Source organism: Carcharhinus amblyrhynchos, chromosome 2, assembly GCF_965287045.1.
Source record: "Carcharhinus amblyrhynchos chromosome 2, sCarAmb.v2.hapA, whole genome shotgun sequence".
In the NCBI taxonomy this organism is placed as follows: Eukaryota; Metazoa; Chordata; class Chondrichthyes; order Carcharhiniformes; family Carcharhinidae; genus Carcharhinus; species Carcharhinus amblyrhynchos.
Genome location: NC_137325.1, coordinates 93685679 through 93701904, shown reverse-complemented (window position 1 = coordinate 93701904; position 16226 = coordinate 93685679). Strand labels below are relative to the sequence as shown.

Genomic DNA, 16226 nt, shown 5'->3' with positions numbered 1-16226 from the left:
ATATATAAATGATTTGAAGGAAAATGTAACTGGATTGTGAATGACACAAAGATTCGTGGATTTGTTGATAGTGATGAGGACCATCAAAGGAGACAGCAGGATATAGATCAGTTGGAGATTTGGGTGGAGAGATGGCAGATGGAGTTCAATCTGGACAACTGTGAGGTAATGCATTTTGGATGGTCGATTACAGATAGGAAATATACAGTAAATGGCAGAACCCTTAAGAGTATTGATAGGCAGAGGGATCTGGGTGTACAGGTACACAGGCCACTGAAAGTGGCAATGCAGGTGGAGAAAGTAGTCAAGAAGGCATATGGCATGCTTGCCTTCATTGGCTGGGGCACTGAGTTTAAAAATTGGCAACACATATTGCAGCTTTATAGAATGATAGTTGGGCCACACTTGAAATATAGTGTTCAGTTCTGGTCCCCACACTGACAGAAGGATGTGGAGACTTTGGAGAGGGTACAGAAAAGATTTTCCAGGATATGGAGGGCATTTAGCTATGAGAAGAGATTGGAGAAACTTGATTTGTTCTCACTGGAAAACGGAGGTTGAGGGGTGACCTGATAGAAGTCCACAAGATTATGAGGGACGTGGACAGAGTGGGTAGTCAGAAGCCTTTTCCTAGTCTGGAAGAGTCCAGGGTGCATAAATTTAAGATGTGAGGGGCAAGGTGTAGAGGGACAGAGGATGGTGGATGCCTGGAACTCACTGCTAGGGGAGGTAGTGGAAGCAGATACAGTAGTCACTTTTAAGGGGCATCTGGACAAATACATGAATAGGATGGGAATAAGGGATATGACCCCTGGGAGGGTACAGGATTTTAGTTCAGTTGGGCAGCATGGCCAGTGCAGGCTGGGAGGGCTGAAGGTCCTGTTCCTGGGTGTAATTTTCTTTGTTCTTTATTCTAACAGATACTCCTTTTCTTTCACAGTTAGGTTTGTTACTGAGATTGGATACTGCAGTGGGTTAACACTGTACTTTTACCTCTGGGATTGGGATTTAAATTCAGTCTGGTTTGATATTCTCATTTCTTTGCCAATTGTAAAAAGCCCATGTAAATTGAGTTTTAGTGGCTTCAGCCTTCCTTCTGCTAGACATAGTTCCATAGCAGAAAACTGTTCGCTACTCAATGCTAAACTGACAATATTCTTCTGAAATGTGACAAGGGGTACTGGTGTTACAGATGGCGAATATCACATTGGTCCAGTGGAATACAATTCTGATTTTGTTGTTAAGGCTGGTGTTGTTCCTGAATAGAGGAGGTTCTAGTTTGTCTGTAACCTATTCTACACCTGACCTTGAAGTACTTGATACTGATACTGAGCAGTAAAAGTGGAAATTTATTTGGACTTCGGGATCCAGAGTGAATCTTCCTCATTTAGGTGAACACACACATTCATCTAACTATGGCAGTTGAAAAATTTGGATCTGCTATCTGAGTGACGGTGAAAAGCCGTGACACTGTCCCAATGCTCTGGCTGTTATTCAAATAGAACTCTCTCCCCACTGTTAATTAGTGAATGTTTGAGTGAATCTCTCCTGTTGCATCAAGGTCATTGCCTTATTTGCTTTGTATTTTTTAATCTCATCTTGGCAGCTTGCTGTGTTTATTCAGTTCTTTTAAATTACTGAAGGGTTTCAATTTAACTCAACTTGTGCTCTGTTCCAGCTATGTATGAACAGTCCTGTGAGGCGTATAAGCATCTTGGCAAAACATCGGATACTTACTGGATAGATCCTGATGGCAGTGGCCCACTAGGACCATTCAAAGTCTACTGCAACATGACAGGTAATATAACAATGCACCAAGATTCCTGTCACACATGCATGATCTTATATATCTGCAATCTTCAGTATTCTGTTTAATTACTTATCACTTCTTATTCAGTTGTAAATGCGCCTAGTTTGGGGGCGTTTAAGAGGTCTGTGGACAGGTTTATGGACGAAAAGGGATTGGTTTAGGTTGGTGGGTCATTGTTGTTTTTTTTTAACTGGTCGGCGCAACATCGTGGGCCGAAGGGCCTGTTCTGCGCTGTAATGTTCTATGTTCTATGTTCTATTAATTTGCCTCAAGGTATACTGAAATTGTCAAAGAATCTGTTGGGTTCTTTAGACATTAAAAAACTTCAGTTTCCTTTTATTTCTCAACAGAAGATATTTACTGTACATGGAAGTAATTAGGCATGTGTTCAGCCATTGATTCATTCACATCCAAACATGATGAAGAATTTTTATTTTGCATTGCGTGAGAAGTCAAAATACTGCTGCAGCTGTAATTCATCTGCCTTTCTCATACACCAGTTGTAATTAATTAAACTATTTTTTGGTAGATCGCAATTAAAACTCATTGCTCACACTTTCATTGTTGGAGGTAGTAAGTTGGATTAGACACTGGCTCGATGGAAGAAGCCAACGAGTGGGAGTGGAGGATTGCTTCTCTGAGTGGAGGTCTATGACTAGTGGAGTGCCGCAGGGAATCGGTGTTGGGTTCATTGTTTTTGTCATCTATATCAATGATCTGGATGATAATGTGGTAAATTGGATCAGTGAATTTGCTGATGATACAAAGATTGGAGGTATAGTGGACAGTGAGGAAGGTTTTCAAAGCTTGCAGAGGGATTTGGACCAACTAGAAAAATGGGCTGAAAAATGGCAAATGGAATTTAACGCAGACAAGTGTGAGGTATTGCACTTTAGAGGACAAACCAAAGTAGAACATACAGGGTAAATGGTAGGACTCTTCAGAGTGCAGTTGAACAGAGGGATTTGGGAATACAGGTACAGAATTCCCTAAAAGTGACGTCACAGGTGGATAAGGTTGTAAAGAGTGCTTTTGGTACATTGGCCTTTATAAATCGGAGTATCAAGTATAAAAGTTGAAGTGTTATGCTAAGGTTCTATAAGTCTGACAACACTAGGTTTAAGTCCAACCGATTTATTTGATAATAACCTCACAAGTTGGACTTAAAATTGGTTGGACTTAAACCTGGTGTTGTCAGACTTCTTACTGTGTTTACCCCAGTCCAACGCCGCATCTCCACATCAAGGTTATGTAAGGCATTAGTGCGGCTGAATTTAGAGTATTGTGTACAGTTTTGGTCACTTAGTTACAGGAATGATGTAAATAAGTTTGAAAGAGTGCAGGCAAGGTTCACAAGGATGTTGCCGGGACTTGAGAAGCTAAGTTACAGAGAGAGATTGAATAGGTTAGGACTTTATTCGCTGGAGCGTAGAAGAATGAGAGGAGATTTGATAGAGGTATACAAGATTTTGATGGGTACAGATAGAGTGAATGCAAGCAGGCTATTTTCACTGAGGCTAGAGGAGAAAAAAACCAGAGGGCATTGGTTAAGGTGAAAGGAGAAAAGTTTAAAGGGAATGTCGGGGGGGGGGGGCTTCTTCACGCAGAGAGTAGTGGGAGTGTGGAATGAGCTGCCGGATAAAGTGGTAAATGCAGGGTCACTTTTAACATTTAAGAAAAGCTTGGATGGGTTCATGGATGAGAGGGGTATGGAGGGATATGGTCCAAGTGCAGGTCAGTGGGACTCGGCAAAAAATGGTTCAGCACACAGACAAGAGGGCCCAAAGGGCCTGCTTCTGAGCTGTAATTTTCTATGGTTTCTATGGAGGGGTGATGGGCTGAGACTTCATGCTCTATGTTTTCATAAAATATATATATGTATCATCATTACTAATTTCTCATATTTGAAAAACTTGAACAGAAACCCTTGTGAAATGGCTGAAGCTATGGGCAGCATTTTCTTGTCCCACTGTGGTGTGACCTGCCCTGTGAGATGCAGCAGGCCAGCAAAAAGTCCATGGTGGTCAGGAAGGCGAATGGGATGCTGGCCTTCATAGCGAGGGGGATTGAATATAAAAGTAGGGAGGTCTTGCTGCAGCTGTATAGGGCATTGGTGAGGCCGCAGCTGGAGTACTGTGTGCAGTTTTGGGTGCCGCACCTGCGCAAGGATATTTTGGCCCTGGAGGGAGTGCAGAGGAGGTTTACTAGGCTGATACCGGAGTTGAGGGGATTGAGCTATGAGGAGAGGCTGAATAAACTGGGCTTGTACTCGTTAGAGTTTAGAAGAATGAGGGGAGATCTCATTGAGACGTATAAGATGATGAATGGGATGGATAGGATAGAGGTGGAGAGACTCTTCCCGCTCAAAAAAGACAGTAGGACTAGGGGGCACAGCCTCAAGATAAAGGGGAGGCGGTTTAGAACGGAGTTGAGGAGGAACTTCTTCACTCAAAGGGTGGTGAATCTCTGGAATTCTCTGCCCGTTGAAGTGGTGGAGGCTGCCTCGCTAAATATTTTTAAGAAGCGGGTTGATGGGTTCTTGATAAGAGAGGGGATTAAGGGTTATGGGGAGAGGGCGGGAAAGTGGAACTGAGCCACAACAGATCAGCCATGATCTTATTGAATGGCGGGGCAGGCTCGAAGGGCTAGATGGCCTACTCCTGCTCCTATTTCTTATGTTCTTATGTTCTTATGACATTCAGCAGGACCGGACAATTGAAGGAGTGGATGAAGCTGGAAAATCCCAGCTTGTGTCCGTCTCTGACCTTCAAACAATAAAAGCCAACATAGCAGTTTCACAGAAACTGACACTTCATTATCTCTAAAGGTCCCTATCAATCTCCGTGGGCCACAAGCCAATCGGAGGCCTAGCCAATTGGAGCCAATTTGTCTGCTAGGACAAAGGACCTCCCTTTAAGATTCAATGGCTGGCGCATTAATAATCTCAGGAACCCAGGCAAAGGGATACATATCCTTTGTCAAAGGAAGACTGGCAAGGTGGGAATCATGTGACATGGACCAGAGCTAGGGGAACCAAAAATATTGCCTTATGTAGCTGCAAAGCTCACTCTGCTGCTTTTACAATCTACAAGCAGCAGCACAGAAAGGGGGATATGTCCAGGTTTGAATGTCTGATGTCTGGCTCCATCTACAATTTCTTGACTGAGATTATTCACCATTCCTAAAAGACTGATTCATCTCTGCATGCCTACCTCATCACGGAAGTCAACTCTACTGGAAACATGAATTATCCAGAATCAGTTCAGCCTGCTGACTTCTGTGAAGGAATGCATCACTGGACTTGGATTCTGGATTCTGGATACACGTGAAACTATTTGTTTTTAATTCTGCAATGTTTGTTCAGTAGATCTTTCTTTCTCTATTGCTTTTGAGCTATGCTGAGTCCCCTCCTTCCATGTGTTGAGCATGTGCAAAATAAACTAACTCTGAGTTTTATTATCTTGAGTTTGCTGTGGGATAATTAATAGAAAATTTGATCAAAGCTAATCAGACAAAGCTTGACAGTTTATTGACATTGAGTTGAGAATGGGTGATGGACAAGCAGGCAGTTAACAGAAGGAGGGGACTCCTTGAACACTCCACTTCATGTGTGGCAGAGCTCAGCACAGCAAGATTAAAGCTTTGATGAATTTTTTTAATGCTACAACTTATAAAGGGGAAAGCAAATCAAAACATCTTCCCGTTTATGAACGGGTGGTGAGAGGAGAAATCAGAGCTGTGTAAGTTCAACGTCTCCTGTCCATAACAGCAAATTAATTTATGCAGCTTCTTTAATACATGATTCATCTGAAAAATTCCATGGAGGAAACTAATCTCAGTGGCTCCATAGTAGCAGTACATTCTTGGGCAACATCAAATTAAAGAGGTTTTGCACATACAGCAAGATAGTATATTACTAATGTATCTTTTAAAGAGCATGTGCATTCAAAAAGGGGCAAATGTTAGAAATGCATAACACCTAGAAGTGAAAAGAGCCCCAATGTTCAGGTGGAATCTTAATTAGATGGGCAGGGCTGAGGCAAGAGGTTTTCTTTCTGGAACTGACCAAAGCACTAAGGGGAAGCAGGGAGGGATAGATAAAGCAAAGTGTAACCTATGCTAACTACTGTCTAAAAAGGCAGCCAATTGATATCATAGGCGGTAATTGGATTTTAAGATGTTGGTAAGCCACTGAATACTACAAATAAGTCACCTCAGTCCACCATGCAATACATTGATGGAAAACAAGTGGAAACTTGGAAGGAAGATTGAAATATTGCACAAGGCACTTTTGAGAAGAGAAAATCAAATGATCTGGTTGATTTTCAGATCAGAAGGTCAAACTTGTCCCAGGTCCTTTTTCTGATACTGTGTTGTGTCTCAAGACCCAGGAAGTTTTCGAGAGCACACAAGATTTGTTAAGTTGGTTCAGGCCAAAGCTCCACAGTTCATTCACATCCAGTTCAGAATTGGTGATGGACAAGCAGGCAGTTAACTGAAGGAGAAGACTCCACGAGCGTCTCCATTTTCATGTGTGGCAAATCATAGCATTTTAAGATACAGGTGGGAGTGCTTGCAAGAGTCTTTGTAAAGTGAATGTTCCTACTTGGCCATCATAGAATGTGCAAATCCTGTTTACTACATGAGAATAGTTTCACCTTTATCACCTGGGTTGCATTGTGGTGAAAATTAGACAAATTATATAATGATTGATGGACTTATTCAGTATATTATCGCCTTTGCTTTGTTGGTGAAACATACCTTCAATGTCAGCTGGTCCCAAGGGGAGCTGGGTAGGACAGTGGGGGGGAGTTTAACGGAGTAGGAAAATTGGGCGGCAACACCCGCATTGGCTCCCCAGTGCTGGGAAATCCATTTCCAATTATTTTGGGGGTTGGAAAAACCTGATACAGGAATCCTACCTACCCACAGTTGGGTGTCAATTAGGCTCATTAATAAGAACATAAGAAGTAGGAGCAGGAGTAGGCCATCTAGCCCTTCGAGCCTGCCCCGCCATTCAGTAAGATCATGGCTGATCTGAAGTGGTGATGTGGATATGCCAGCGTTGGACTGGGGTAAACACAGTAAAAAGTCTGACAACACCAGGTTTAAGTTTATTTGATAGTAAACTCACTAGCTTTCGAGGTTACCCCCTTCGTCAGGTGAATGGAGAGTTCTGGCCTCAGACAGAGCATATAAAGCACAGACAATTACAGATTACTGATTAGAATGCGAATCTTTACACCTAACCTGCTGTTCAAGTCTTAAAGTGGCTAACAATGTGAGTGGAAGGAGCACTGATCACAGGTTAAAGAGATGTGTATTGTCTCCAGACAGTACAGTAAGTGAGGTTTTGCAAACCCAGGCAAGTCATGGGGGTTACAGATAGTGCGACATGAACCCAAGATCCCTGTTGAGACCGTCCTCATGTGTGCGGAACTTGGCCATCAGTCTCCGCTCAGCGACTCTGCGCTGTCGTGTGTCGTGAAGGCCGCCTTGGAGAATGCTTACCCGAAGGTCAGAGGCTGAATGCCCATGACCACTGAAGTGTTCGCCAACAGGAAGGGAACAGTCTTGCCTGGTGATTGTCGAGTGATGTTCGTTCATCCGTTGTCGTAGTGTCTACTATCAAATAGATAGTAGAGTTTACTATCAAATAAATCGGTTGGACTTAAACCTGGTGTTGTCAGACTTTTTACCACGATCTGAAGTGGATCAGTTCCACTTTCTCCCCATAACCCTTAATTCCCCTGTCTATCAGAAACCTATCTACCCATGACTTAAATATATTCAACGAGGTAGCCTCCACCACTTCAACAGGCAGAGAATTCCAGAGATAATCAGCCAGTCAACACCAATTATCACTTATTTATTTTCACAATTATCAAAACCAATTATCACTCAGAAGAGTGAAGAGGCCCAGGTTAACAGGCACTCACTGTCTGATCAAACATTCCAGCATTGGGCGAGCACTAAAGGGCGGATTGTGGTGGTTCTCTGCTGTTGCACACAAAATCACCATTCCTTAATCATTGCTTTGAGTATCCTGAAATGTTCTACCTGAGTTCCATGATCAAAAGGCCTGTAGTCGTTAACAGTGTAATGGCTGTCTCACAATGATAGTGGTTCTTCTTTTAAGAATTTTGTGTGCAGAAGCTGAATCACACTCAGGGGAAAAAATAAGAGGTACAAGTGCCTGCTCTCATTCTGCCACTCACCATCATAATACTTATCTATTTTCAACATATTTTCGAGTCCACAGATTCTCATCAGTATTCATAGCATTAGGTGTTAACATGATATTCTGTATGAATATTGAAGTTATACTTTGGGTCATATTTTAAAGGAAAAACACAAGTTTTGGCAATGGTTTCCTTGTCTTTGGGTTATTATCACAGTGGTATGGTTGCATTTATTGCCTGTCCCTACTTATCCATGGAAGGTGGTGGTGAGTCTTTGTTAACGACTACAGACCTTCTGATCATGGAACTCAGGTAGAACATTTCATGGATAACAAATTGGTGGCTGAATTTTGAGGAGGTGGCAGAAATTCTGCTGTTAGTGCCAAAAGAGAGGAGCAGCCCCACTTCAGCTGGCAGTGGACCTAGAGCTGTATTTTGCCAGTCACGACCAATTAGGTGGCTGCTGATGAGGCCACTGCCCTATTAGGAACAGCAGCCCTACTCTGAAATCTGCCACCAGTCAGGAGGGCAGCAGCTCTGCAGCCTCAGCGGTGGCACTGTTGATAGAGGTCATCATTGGGGTTGCAGCTGGAGGATGAAGATTCAGCCATGGCCGGTTTCCAAAGAGTCAGTTAAGTGAGGTCTGGGTATTCATTCTGCTGATGGGGCCATTAACGTTCCCGGGGTGGCAGGGTATGGACAAGATGTGAACATTTTGATTTATTGTCCGCTCAAAAACCACATCTAGTATATTCCACCCTCAATAACAATGCCTGTGTCAAAAAAACAATTGCTTATCTACATGGTTGATCTGAGACTAAAGCATGATCTTAACCTAATGGACTTGGGACTGACTCTAGATCGGACTTTGTCGCTCCAGAGCATCAGAAGAAAACAGCAGCAAAGTTCATAACCAGAAATCTACTCATCAAACTAGTACATCTGCATGGAGCAGTGTTACTGTAGTGCTCTGGAATGTCAGCACTTGCACCATCATGCAGCAGATTACTGTGCACCTGCCTCATCAAGGTCATCACACACACATTCTTTTGGCATGAAACTGGTTGTAACAATGTGTATCGTAACTGGAACTCTCTGCTCAACGCCCCTCCCCGGCTCCCTATTCTCAAACATCACTCTGCCATACATCTGTCGACTGATGTAAACCCACAGGCCAGTTGAAACCATCTATGCTGCGCTTCACTTACCACTCCATGATGACCTCTTCAACCCATCTATTACCTGCCTTCCATCTCAGCACCCCAATGGAGCAGGCTTCCTGAGCAAATTCTACAAGCAAACATCCATTTTGGGCCAAGGAATGTAAAATGTGGGGAGTCAACAATAAATTCCTATTAGTTGAATGGGCAGCTTTCAGCTACCACAGTGAGAGGAGTGGTCCTTGCTAAACAGATTTAGAACAGGACAGGACCCCTGTGCAGCCAACGTTCACCACTGGGGCCTCAAATACATTCTCCTTATGCACATGTGGAAAGACACAAGCAATGTTGCACATTAATGAGGAGTGTTTCCTCCACTGACGAAGAGGGGATGAAGCATCTTAAACCTAACACTTAAAGTACATATTGCATAGCTTCAGGGATTTGCATTCATTGAAAACATCAGCCAGCGTGTTTCCAGCAGTAATTATTCACACACAGTCCAATTCTCCCATCTCGACATGCTAATTTTTTGGTACATCGAGTTGAGAGACACGTCTGTTGGCCATTTTACGGGATTCGCGCATGTGTTCTGATGCATGCGTATCCCATCACTGGAAAGCATGTGTGGTCGAGACCAAGCTGGTAACCGACGAGAAGATCAGGTAAGCAATTTTAATTTTTTTTATGTTATTTAAATGTCATTATTGGGCCCAGGACTGAATTCTCCATGCCCGATAGCATCTCTCACCCCACCAGTGGTACTTCACTCCAGCAGGGTTTAGAGTAGCTCCCCACACTCGGAGACCTGCAGGAGACCCCATTGGAATGAAGGGGGGGGGCAATCGGGGCTCCCCAGGGGGTTGGGGGGCTGCCAGAGATGGGGATCGTCACTGCTCGGTGCGGGGCTGGAGAGTGGGCACTTTGGAATAGGGGGGAGGTCGGGGCTGGCCTGGGAATGGTTGTGGGGGCCGCGATTGGGCCGTGGGGGGTGAGTAGAGGGGCAGCACTGCAGATGTCCTGGACTGGCCAGCAAACGGGTGGCTGACAGATCGGGGCCACTGCGCGTATGCAGAGTTCTGCAACTGTCAGACTCTGTTGTGATAGGCCCTGCTCCCTCCAAGCTTTTAATGATATTCACGATTGTGATCACTGCATTGTACAGAGTGTGGGAGATCGAGTCTGAACTCCCACTGACAAACAATCGTGACTTAGACCTCTTTTCCTGCAAATTCAACACTCAGAATTTTTTTGAGAGAATTGGACCCATAATTTCTCTCCCAAATAGTTTCACAGAATCATGGCATAGGTTACGCAGTAGAAGGAGGGTTTTCAGACTATTGTGTCTGTTATGGTTTTCCAAAGGTACAAAACACCTAGTGCCACTCTCCTATCTTCTCCCCATAGCCTTCCCATTCTTTTTAAGGTAACAATCCCATTTCTTCTTCAAAAACTAGGCTAATACCGGAGATGAGGAGGTTACCTTATGAAGAGAGATTGAATAGACTGGGTCTGTACTCGTTAGAGTTTAGAAGGCTGAGGGGGGATCTTACAGAGACTTACAAGATAAGGAAGAGGCTAGATAGGGTAGAGGTAGAGAGATTCTTCCCGCTTAGAAAGGAAAACAGAACTAGAGGGCACAGCCTCAAAATAAGGGGGGCGGGGCGGGGGGGGGGGGGGCGGGGCGGGGGGGCGGGGGGGGCGGGGGCGGGGCGGGGGGGGCAGTTTAGAATGGAGTTGAGGGGGAACTTCTTCACTCAAAGGGTGGTGAATCTCTGGAATTCTCTGCCCATTGAAGTGGTGGAGGCTACCTCGTTGAATGTGTTTAAGTCACGGGTAGATAGATTTCTGATAGACAAGGGAATTAAGGGTTATGGGGAGAAAGTGGGAAAGTGGAACTGAGCCACTTCAGATCAGCCATGATCTTATTGAATGGCAGGGCAGGCTCGAAGGGCTAGATGGCTTACTCCTGCTCCTATTTCTTATGTTCTTAAAACCTTGATTGAACCTTCGTCCACCTGCTGTGTAAAAAAAGCTTTTTCTCATGGCACTGCATGGTGGCACAGTGCTTAGCACTGCTGCCTCACACTGCCAAGGACCAAGGTTGATTCCGGCCTCCCCAGGTCTGCATGGATTTCGTCTTGGTGCTGCGGTTTCCACCCAGAGTTCATAGATGTGCAGGTTAAGTGGACTGGCCATGCTTAATTGCCCTTTAATGTCCCAAGATGTGTAGGTTTGGTGGATTAGCCAGGGTAAATGTGCACAGTTACAGGGATGGAGATGGGGGTGGGGGTAGGATAGGAATGGAGGCTGTGTAAGATGCTCTTTCAGTTCAGTGCAGATTCAATGGTTTTCTGTACAAGTTTAACATGGTTTCCTTGTTCTTGTACTCGCTGCCCTATTAATAAAGCCTAGAATACTATATCTTTTATTAAACAGTTTCTCAACATGTCCTGCCACCTTTAGTGATTTATGCACATATATCCCAAGCTCTTCGGCTCTTGCACCTCCTTTAGAATCAGAGTTCAGATTATTTTACACTGAAGTTGAAGCACGTTGCTCATCGTTGCTGAACTGGGAGGTTGTCAGTCAGCTTTTGAAACACAATGTTTGTGTATATATCACAATCAAGGATAAATTCACCTGGTAATTTATATCCACATCAACTCCTCGAGTTAATTTTGTAAGACAAATGTCCTTCAAACATTCATCTGGTGAGCTGTGCCTGGTTGTTGTGATACTGAAGGCAATTTACAGAATTTTGGCAGTGCTGACAACTCATGGCAATGCACTTTATCCAATTGACCCAAGTTCTAGTGTAAATTGTTGATGAAAACAGCAGCTTGCAACAGCAAAATGAGAGTAGCAAATACACAGGAGAATATCTGTTGGATCTGTTTACTATAACTCGTTAATCTCAGTTTAATTTGCAAACCAGATTAATCCAGTTGAGAAATTTAAAATATGATTATTCTGATCCATTTCTTCACATGGATATTTTGTTGACATGTTTTGTGGTGTGATTTATTGATGTTTATCAACAGATTTTGAAGTAATGACTAATTTTAAACTCTCCAGCACCTGAGGCAAACAGTAGACAACTCAATCAACTGTCACAAGCATAATTTGTGCAGTGTGATATTCAATTCAAATTGAACTGAGGACTAGCAATGGATGACCACCTGTTATGTGCCTTATTTAAGAATTAACCAAATAAGAAAATTAATTTGATGACTAACTCCATTACCTGTTGAGGAACCAGCCACTTTTGTTCTGACAAGATTCTTTTGATTGTTAGCCTTTTAGCCTAATTGTTAGCCTTTCTTCAACCCTTATCCCTATCTGCCAGTAGTTTTACAAATTGGACAATAAATTGGTCAATGCTAAACCTAATGTTACCATTAATAGGAGGATTTAACCTTTTCATCTGAATGTAAAGTCATGTTTGAATTTTGCCTGTTTTGTAATCTTATTCTCTTATAACTTAGGAAAACAAAATGCAAAATGGCATGTTCTTTTAAACACTGCTCACAGCTTGTTCCACACTAAGTAAAGCTTCTTTGAAATCTACATCTCAGTTTCAGTTTGTGTCAGTAGAAGGTTAAAGTGCAGCTGATGAAATAAAACATTTCTGGTCCTCTTTGAGATAAGTGAGGATCTCAGATCTGTTCAGAAGCTGTTTACCTCCCTTGATACACAGATGTTTCTGCCCTGACTGATTACATCTTCAGACATTTTTTTATCACTTTGAGACAGAACATGTCAGGTTCCAAGTTGGAAGAGATGGCTGTTTTGAATCCCATTTCAAAAAGCAGTAATTGAAATACTCAGCATTACCAAGGGCAGACTGTACATAGAATACTTAATGGATGTTATTGCACATCTAAACAGGATCATTATTTATTTTTAAGCTTTTTAGGTCCTGTGATTTTTTAAAAAATTAGTTCCTTTAACTCTTTCTAAACTGCACATCCCCTCTGTTGGGAGGGTAGGCAAGGGAATCTTCTCCCAGATCTACACCTTGCCATGATTGATTAATAGGAGATGCACCAGATTGATCCAGAGTGACCTTTCCTCTGCTTTCCCCTACTTTACTATGGAAAGCACCTCCTCAAGGTGTCTGAAAATAATTGAAATCAGCCCTTGGGTGTGAAATCACAGATGTTCATTTGTGTTCTTCCACTTTGTGACAGTGTATGCTGACAATTTCAGAACATTTTAATAGGTACTTAGTTTGATGTTCGTTCAGTTAAGTTCCATTCTAGCTTGCCTGCAATCGAAGAGTCAAATCTTATCTGTCATTCTCACGTGGTTGAAACAGTGTTGTTCCTGCATGATTCAGTGAGGGCACATGGCTTACCTATTAGCATCCCACATAAGTGCTCCTGTTTTGCATTGTAAGCAACACCAGGATTCATATTGTGAACCAATTGTTCTTCTTTCACTCATCTCTACATATGAGCAGCAAAATTTGATGCAATCAAATGAAATAGAAAGCATGCATCATGCAGTAAAAATAAATCCCAGGTTACATGCATTATCTCTCAAACTATTTGGAGCCATTTTAAAAATTAATACAAACTATTCAATGTTTTATGTCCTTTTTTGGTGTTCTTAGTTGGTGCTCAGTAACCAGTAAAATTAAACATGTAGCAATTCTGCAAAGGTAATTAAATCCACAGAGAAAATCTCTTAACAAATAGATTTGAAAATGAGAACATGTTTACTAGCAATTCCCTATCTGGGAAGATGGCATAGATGTGGAGTTGGACTGGGATCCAAGAAGTCTCACAACACCAGGTTAAAGTCCAACAAGATTATTTGATAGCACAAGCCACAAGCTTTCGGAGCACTGCTCCTTCATCAGGTAAGTGGGAGTTCTGTTCACGAACAGGATATATAAAGACACAAACTCAATTTACAAAACAATGGTTGGAATGCGAGTCTTTACAGGTAATCAAGTCTTAAAGGTACAGACAATGTGAGTGGAGAGAGAGTTAAGCACAGGTTAAGAGATGTGAATTGTCTCCTGCCAGGACAGTTATTGAGATTTTGTAAGCCCAGGCAAGTTGTGGGGGTCACAGTGTGACATGACCCCAAGATTCCGGTTGAGGCCGTCATCATGTAAGTGGAACTCGCCTATCAGTCTCTGTTCAGCGACTCTGCGCTGTCGTGTGTTGTGAAAGGATGTCCCGAGGTAAGGTACATTGGGGAGACCAAGCAGACACTATGACAACGGACGAATGAACACCACTCGACAATCACCAGACAGGAGTGTTCTCTTCCTGTTGGTGAACACTTCAGCAGTCACGGGCATTCAGCCTCTGATTTTTGGATAAGCATTCTCCAAGGCGGCCTTCATGACACACGACAATTTATTTATGCCCAAAGCTGTTCATAAGGCCTGTTAGTGAACTATAAATAATGATTACCCTGTCTATCTGCTCTAATTTCTTATCAGACTGTGAAGCAGTGATTTTCACTGAAGTAATTCCTGTTCTACTTCCATGGACTAATTAAGTTAGCTTTCAGCAGCGTACTACTTAAGTAAGGTTGAATGAAAGCCTAACACAGTCAAGACTCGCCTGGGCTTGCAAAATCTCACTAACGGTCCTGGCTGGAGACAATACACATCTCTTTAACCTGTGCTTAACTCTCTCTCCACTCAGATTGTTTGTACCTTTAAGACTTGATTACCTGTAAAGACTTGCATTCCAATCATTATTTTGTAAATTGAGTTTGTGTTTTTATATACCCTGTTTGTGAACAGAACTCCCATTCACCTGGTGAAGAAACAATGCTTCTAAAGCTAGTGGCTTGTGCTACCAAATAAACCTGGTGTTGTGAGACTTCTTACAAGACGGTTATAGATCAGATATCAGACAATGGAACATGAAAACATAGGAAAAAGAGTAGACCATTCAGCCCTTTAAGCTAGTTCTCCCATTCAATAAGGTTGTTGCTGATCTTTTATCTCAACACCATCTTCTGGTCCAGATCTAGGATGACTGACATGCACAAAGCTCTTCCTTTCATCTTCATCTTCTTCTTCTACTTCTCAGTGCCCCAAACTTTTCGACTTCTCGAACACTTAGAAATGTTGGACTGGAGTTTTCCTTGAATTCTTTTCCAATACCTGCTGCACTGAGTTCTCCAAAAGTTGCTTAGTTCATACTCTTTTTCTCAGGGGTAGAATTGGATGGATTCTGAGAAAGGTCATTTTCCCTATTACTTTATTTCAAAATACAACTGTGATAGCACAGCCCCTTTAAGGAGGTGATCCCTGAGGGCCACTTGATTGGGCTGGACCCTTTGGAGAGACAGCATGGGAACCTGAGCCAATCAAGTTCTGCCTCATGTGTTGGGGAGGAACCTCAGTTGGAGCCAGGGAGGAGAAAAGTGTAACCCTTATTACAGTTCTGTCAGATGTTGGTTTGTATATACTGTTCATAATAAACCCTTTATAATTTGAAGCCACAGTGAGTCATGTTCATTATTATTACAGTCATATAAAACATTGAGTTCTTTGCCAAAACCTTGGGTTGAAAATGCAGGAGGGAAGTATACAGAAAGTGGCAGAAGCCTTGGGAGTATTAAAATACAGAGGGATCCAGGCTCTGTATAGGTCCACAGTTTCCTGAAAGTGGCAACGTGAGTGGAGAAGGTGGTCAAGAAGTTGTATGACATGCTTACCTTCATCGGTTGGGGCATAGCATGTAAGAATTGGCAAGTCATGTTGCAGCAGTGTAGAACTTTTGTTAAGTCACATTTGGAATTTTGCATACAAGCTTGCTTTGTTTTCACTTGAACATTGGAGGCTGAGGGGGCGACCCAATAAAAGTTTACAAAATTATGAGAGGCATGGATAGAATGAATTGGTAGAGTATTTTTCCCAGGATGTAAATGTCAATTACTAGAGCACATAGGTTAAACGGGGAAAAATTAGAGATATGAGGCGCAATTTCTTTTACACAGAGGGTAATAAGTGCCTGAAATGCACTGCTGGAAGAGGTGGAAGGAACAGATATAAATAGCAACATTTAAGAGGCATCTTGACAGATACACGAATTGGCA

The 16226-nt window shown here is 42.7% G+C and overlaps 1 protein-coding gene across 2 annotated transcripts in view; it reads left to right on the top strand.

Annotated features, from left to right (window-relative positions):
* LOC145356548 (contactin-associated protein-like 2) overlaps positions 1 to 16226 on the top strand; it is a 1680587-nt gene that overhangs the window by 909645 nt on the left and 754716 nt on the right. For both annotated transcript variants that reach the window (XM_080209322.1, XM_080209313.1), the window contains one exon: positions 1679 to 1798. In XM_080209322.1, coding sequence (XP_080065448.1) covers positions 1679 to 1798 — 120 coding nt within the window. The remainder of the gene's footprint in view (positions 1 to 1678; positions 1799 to 16226) is intronic.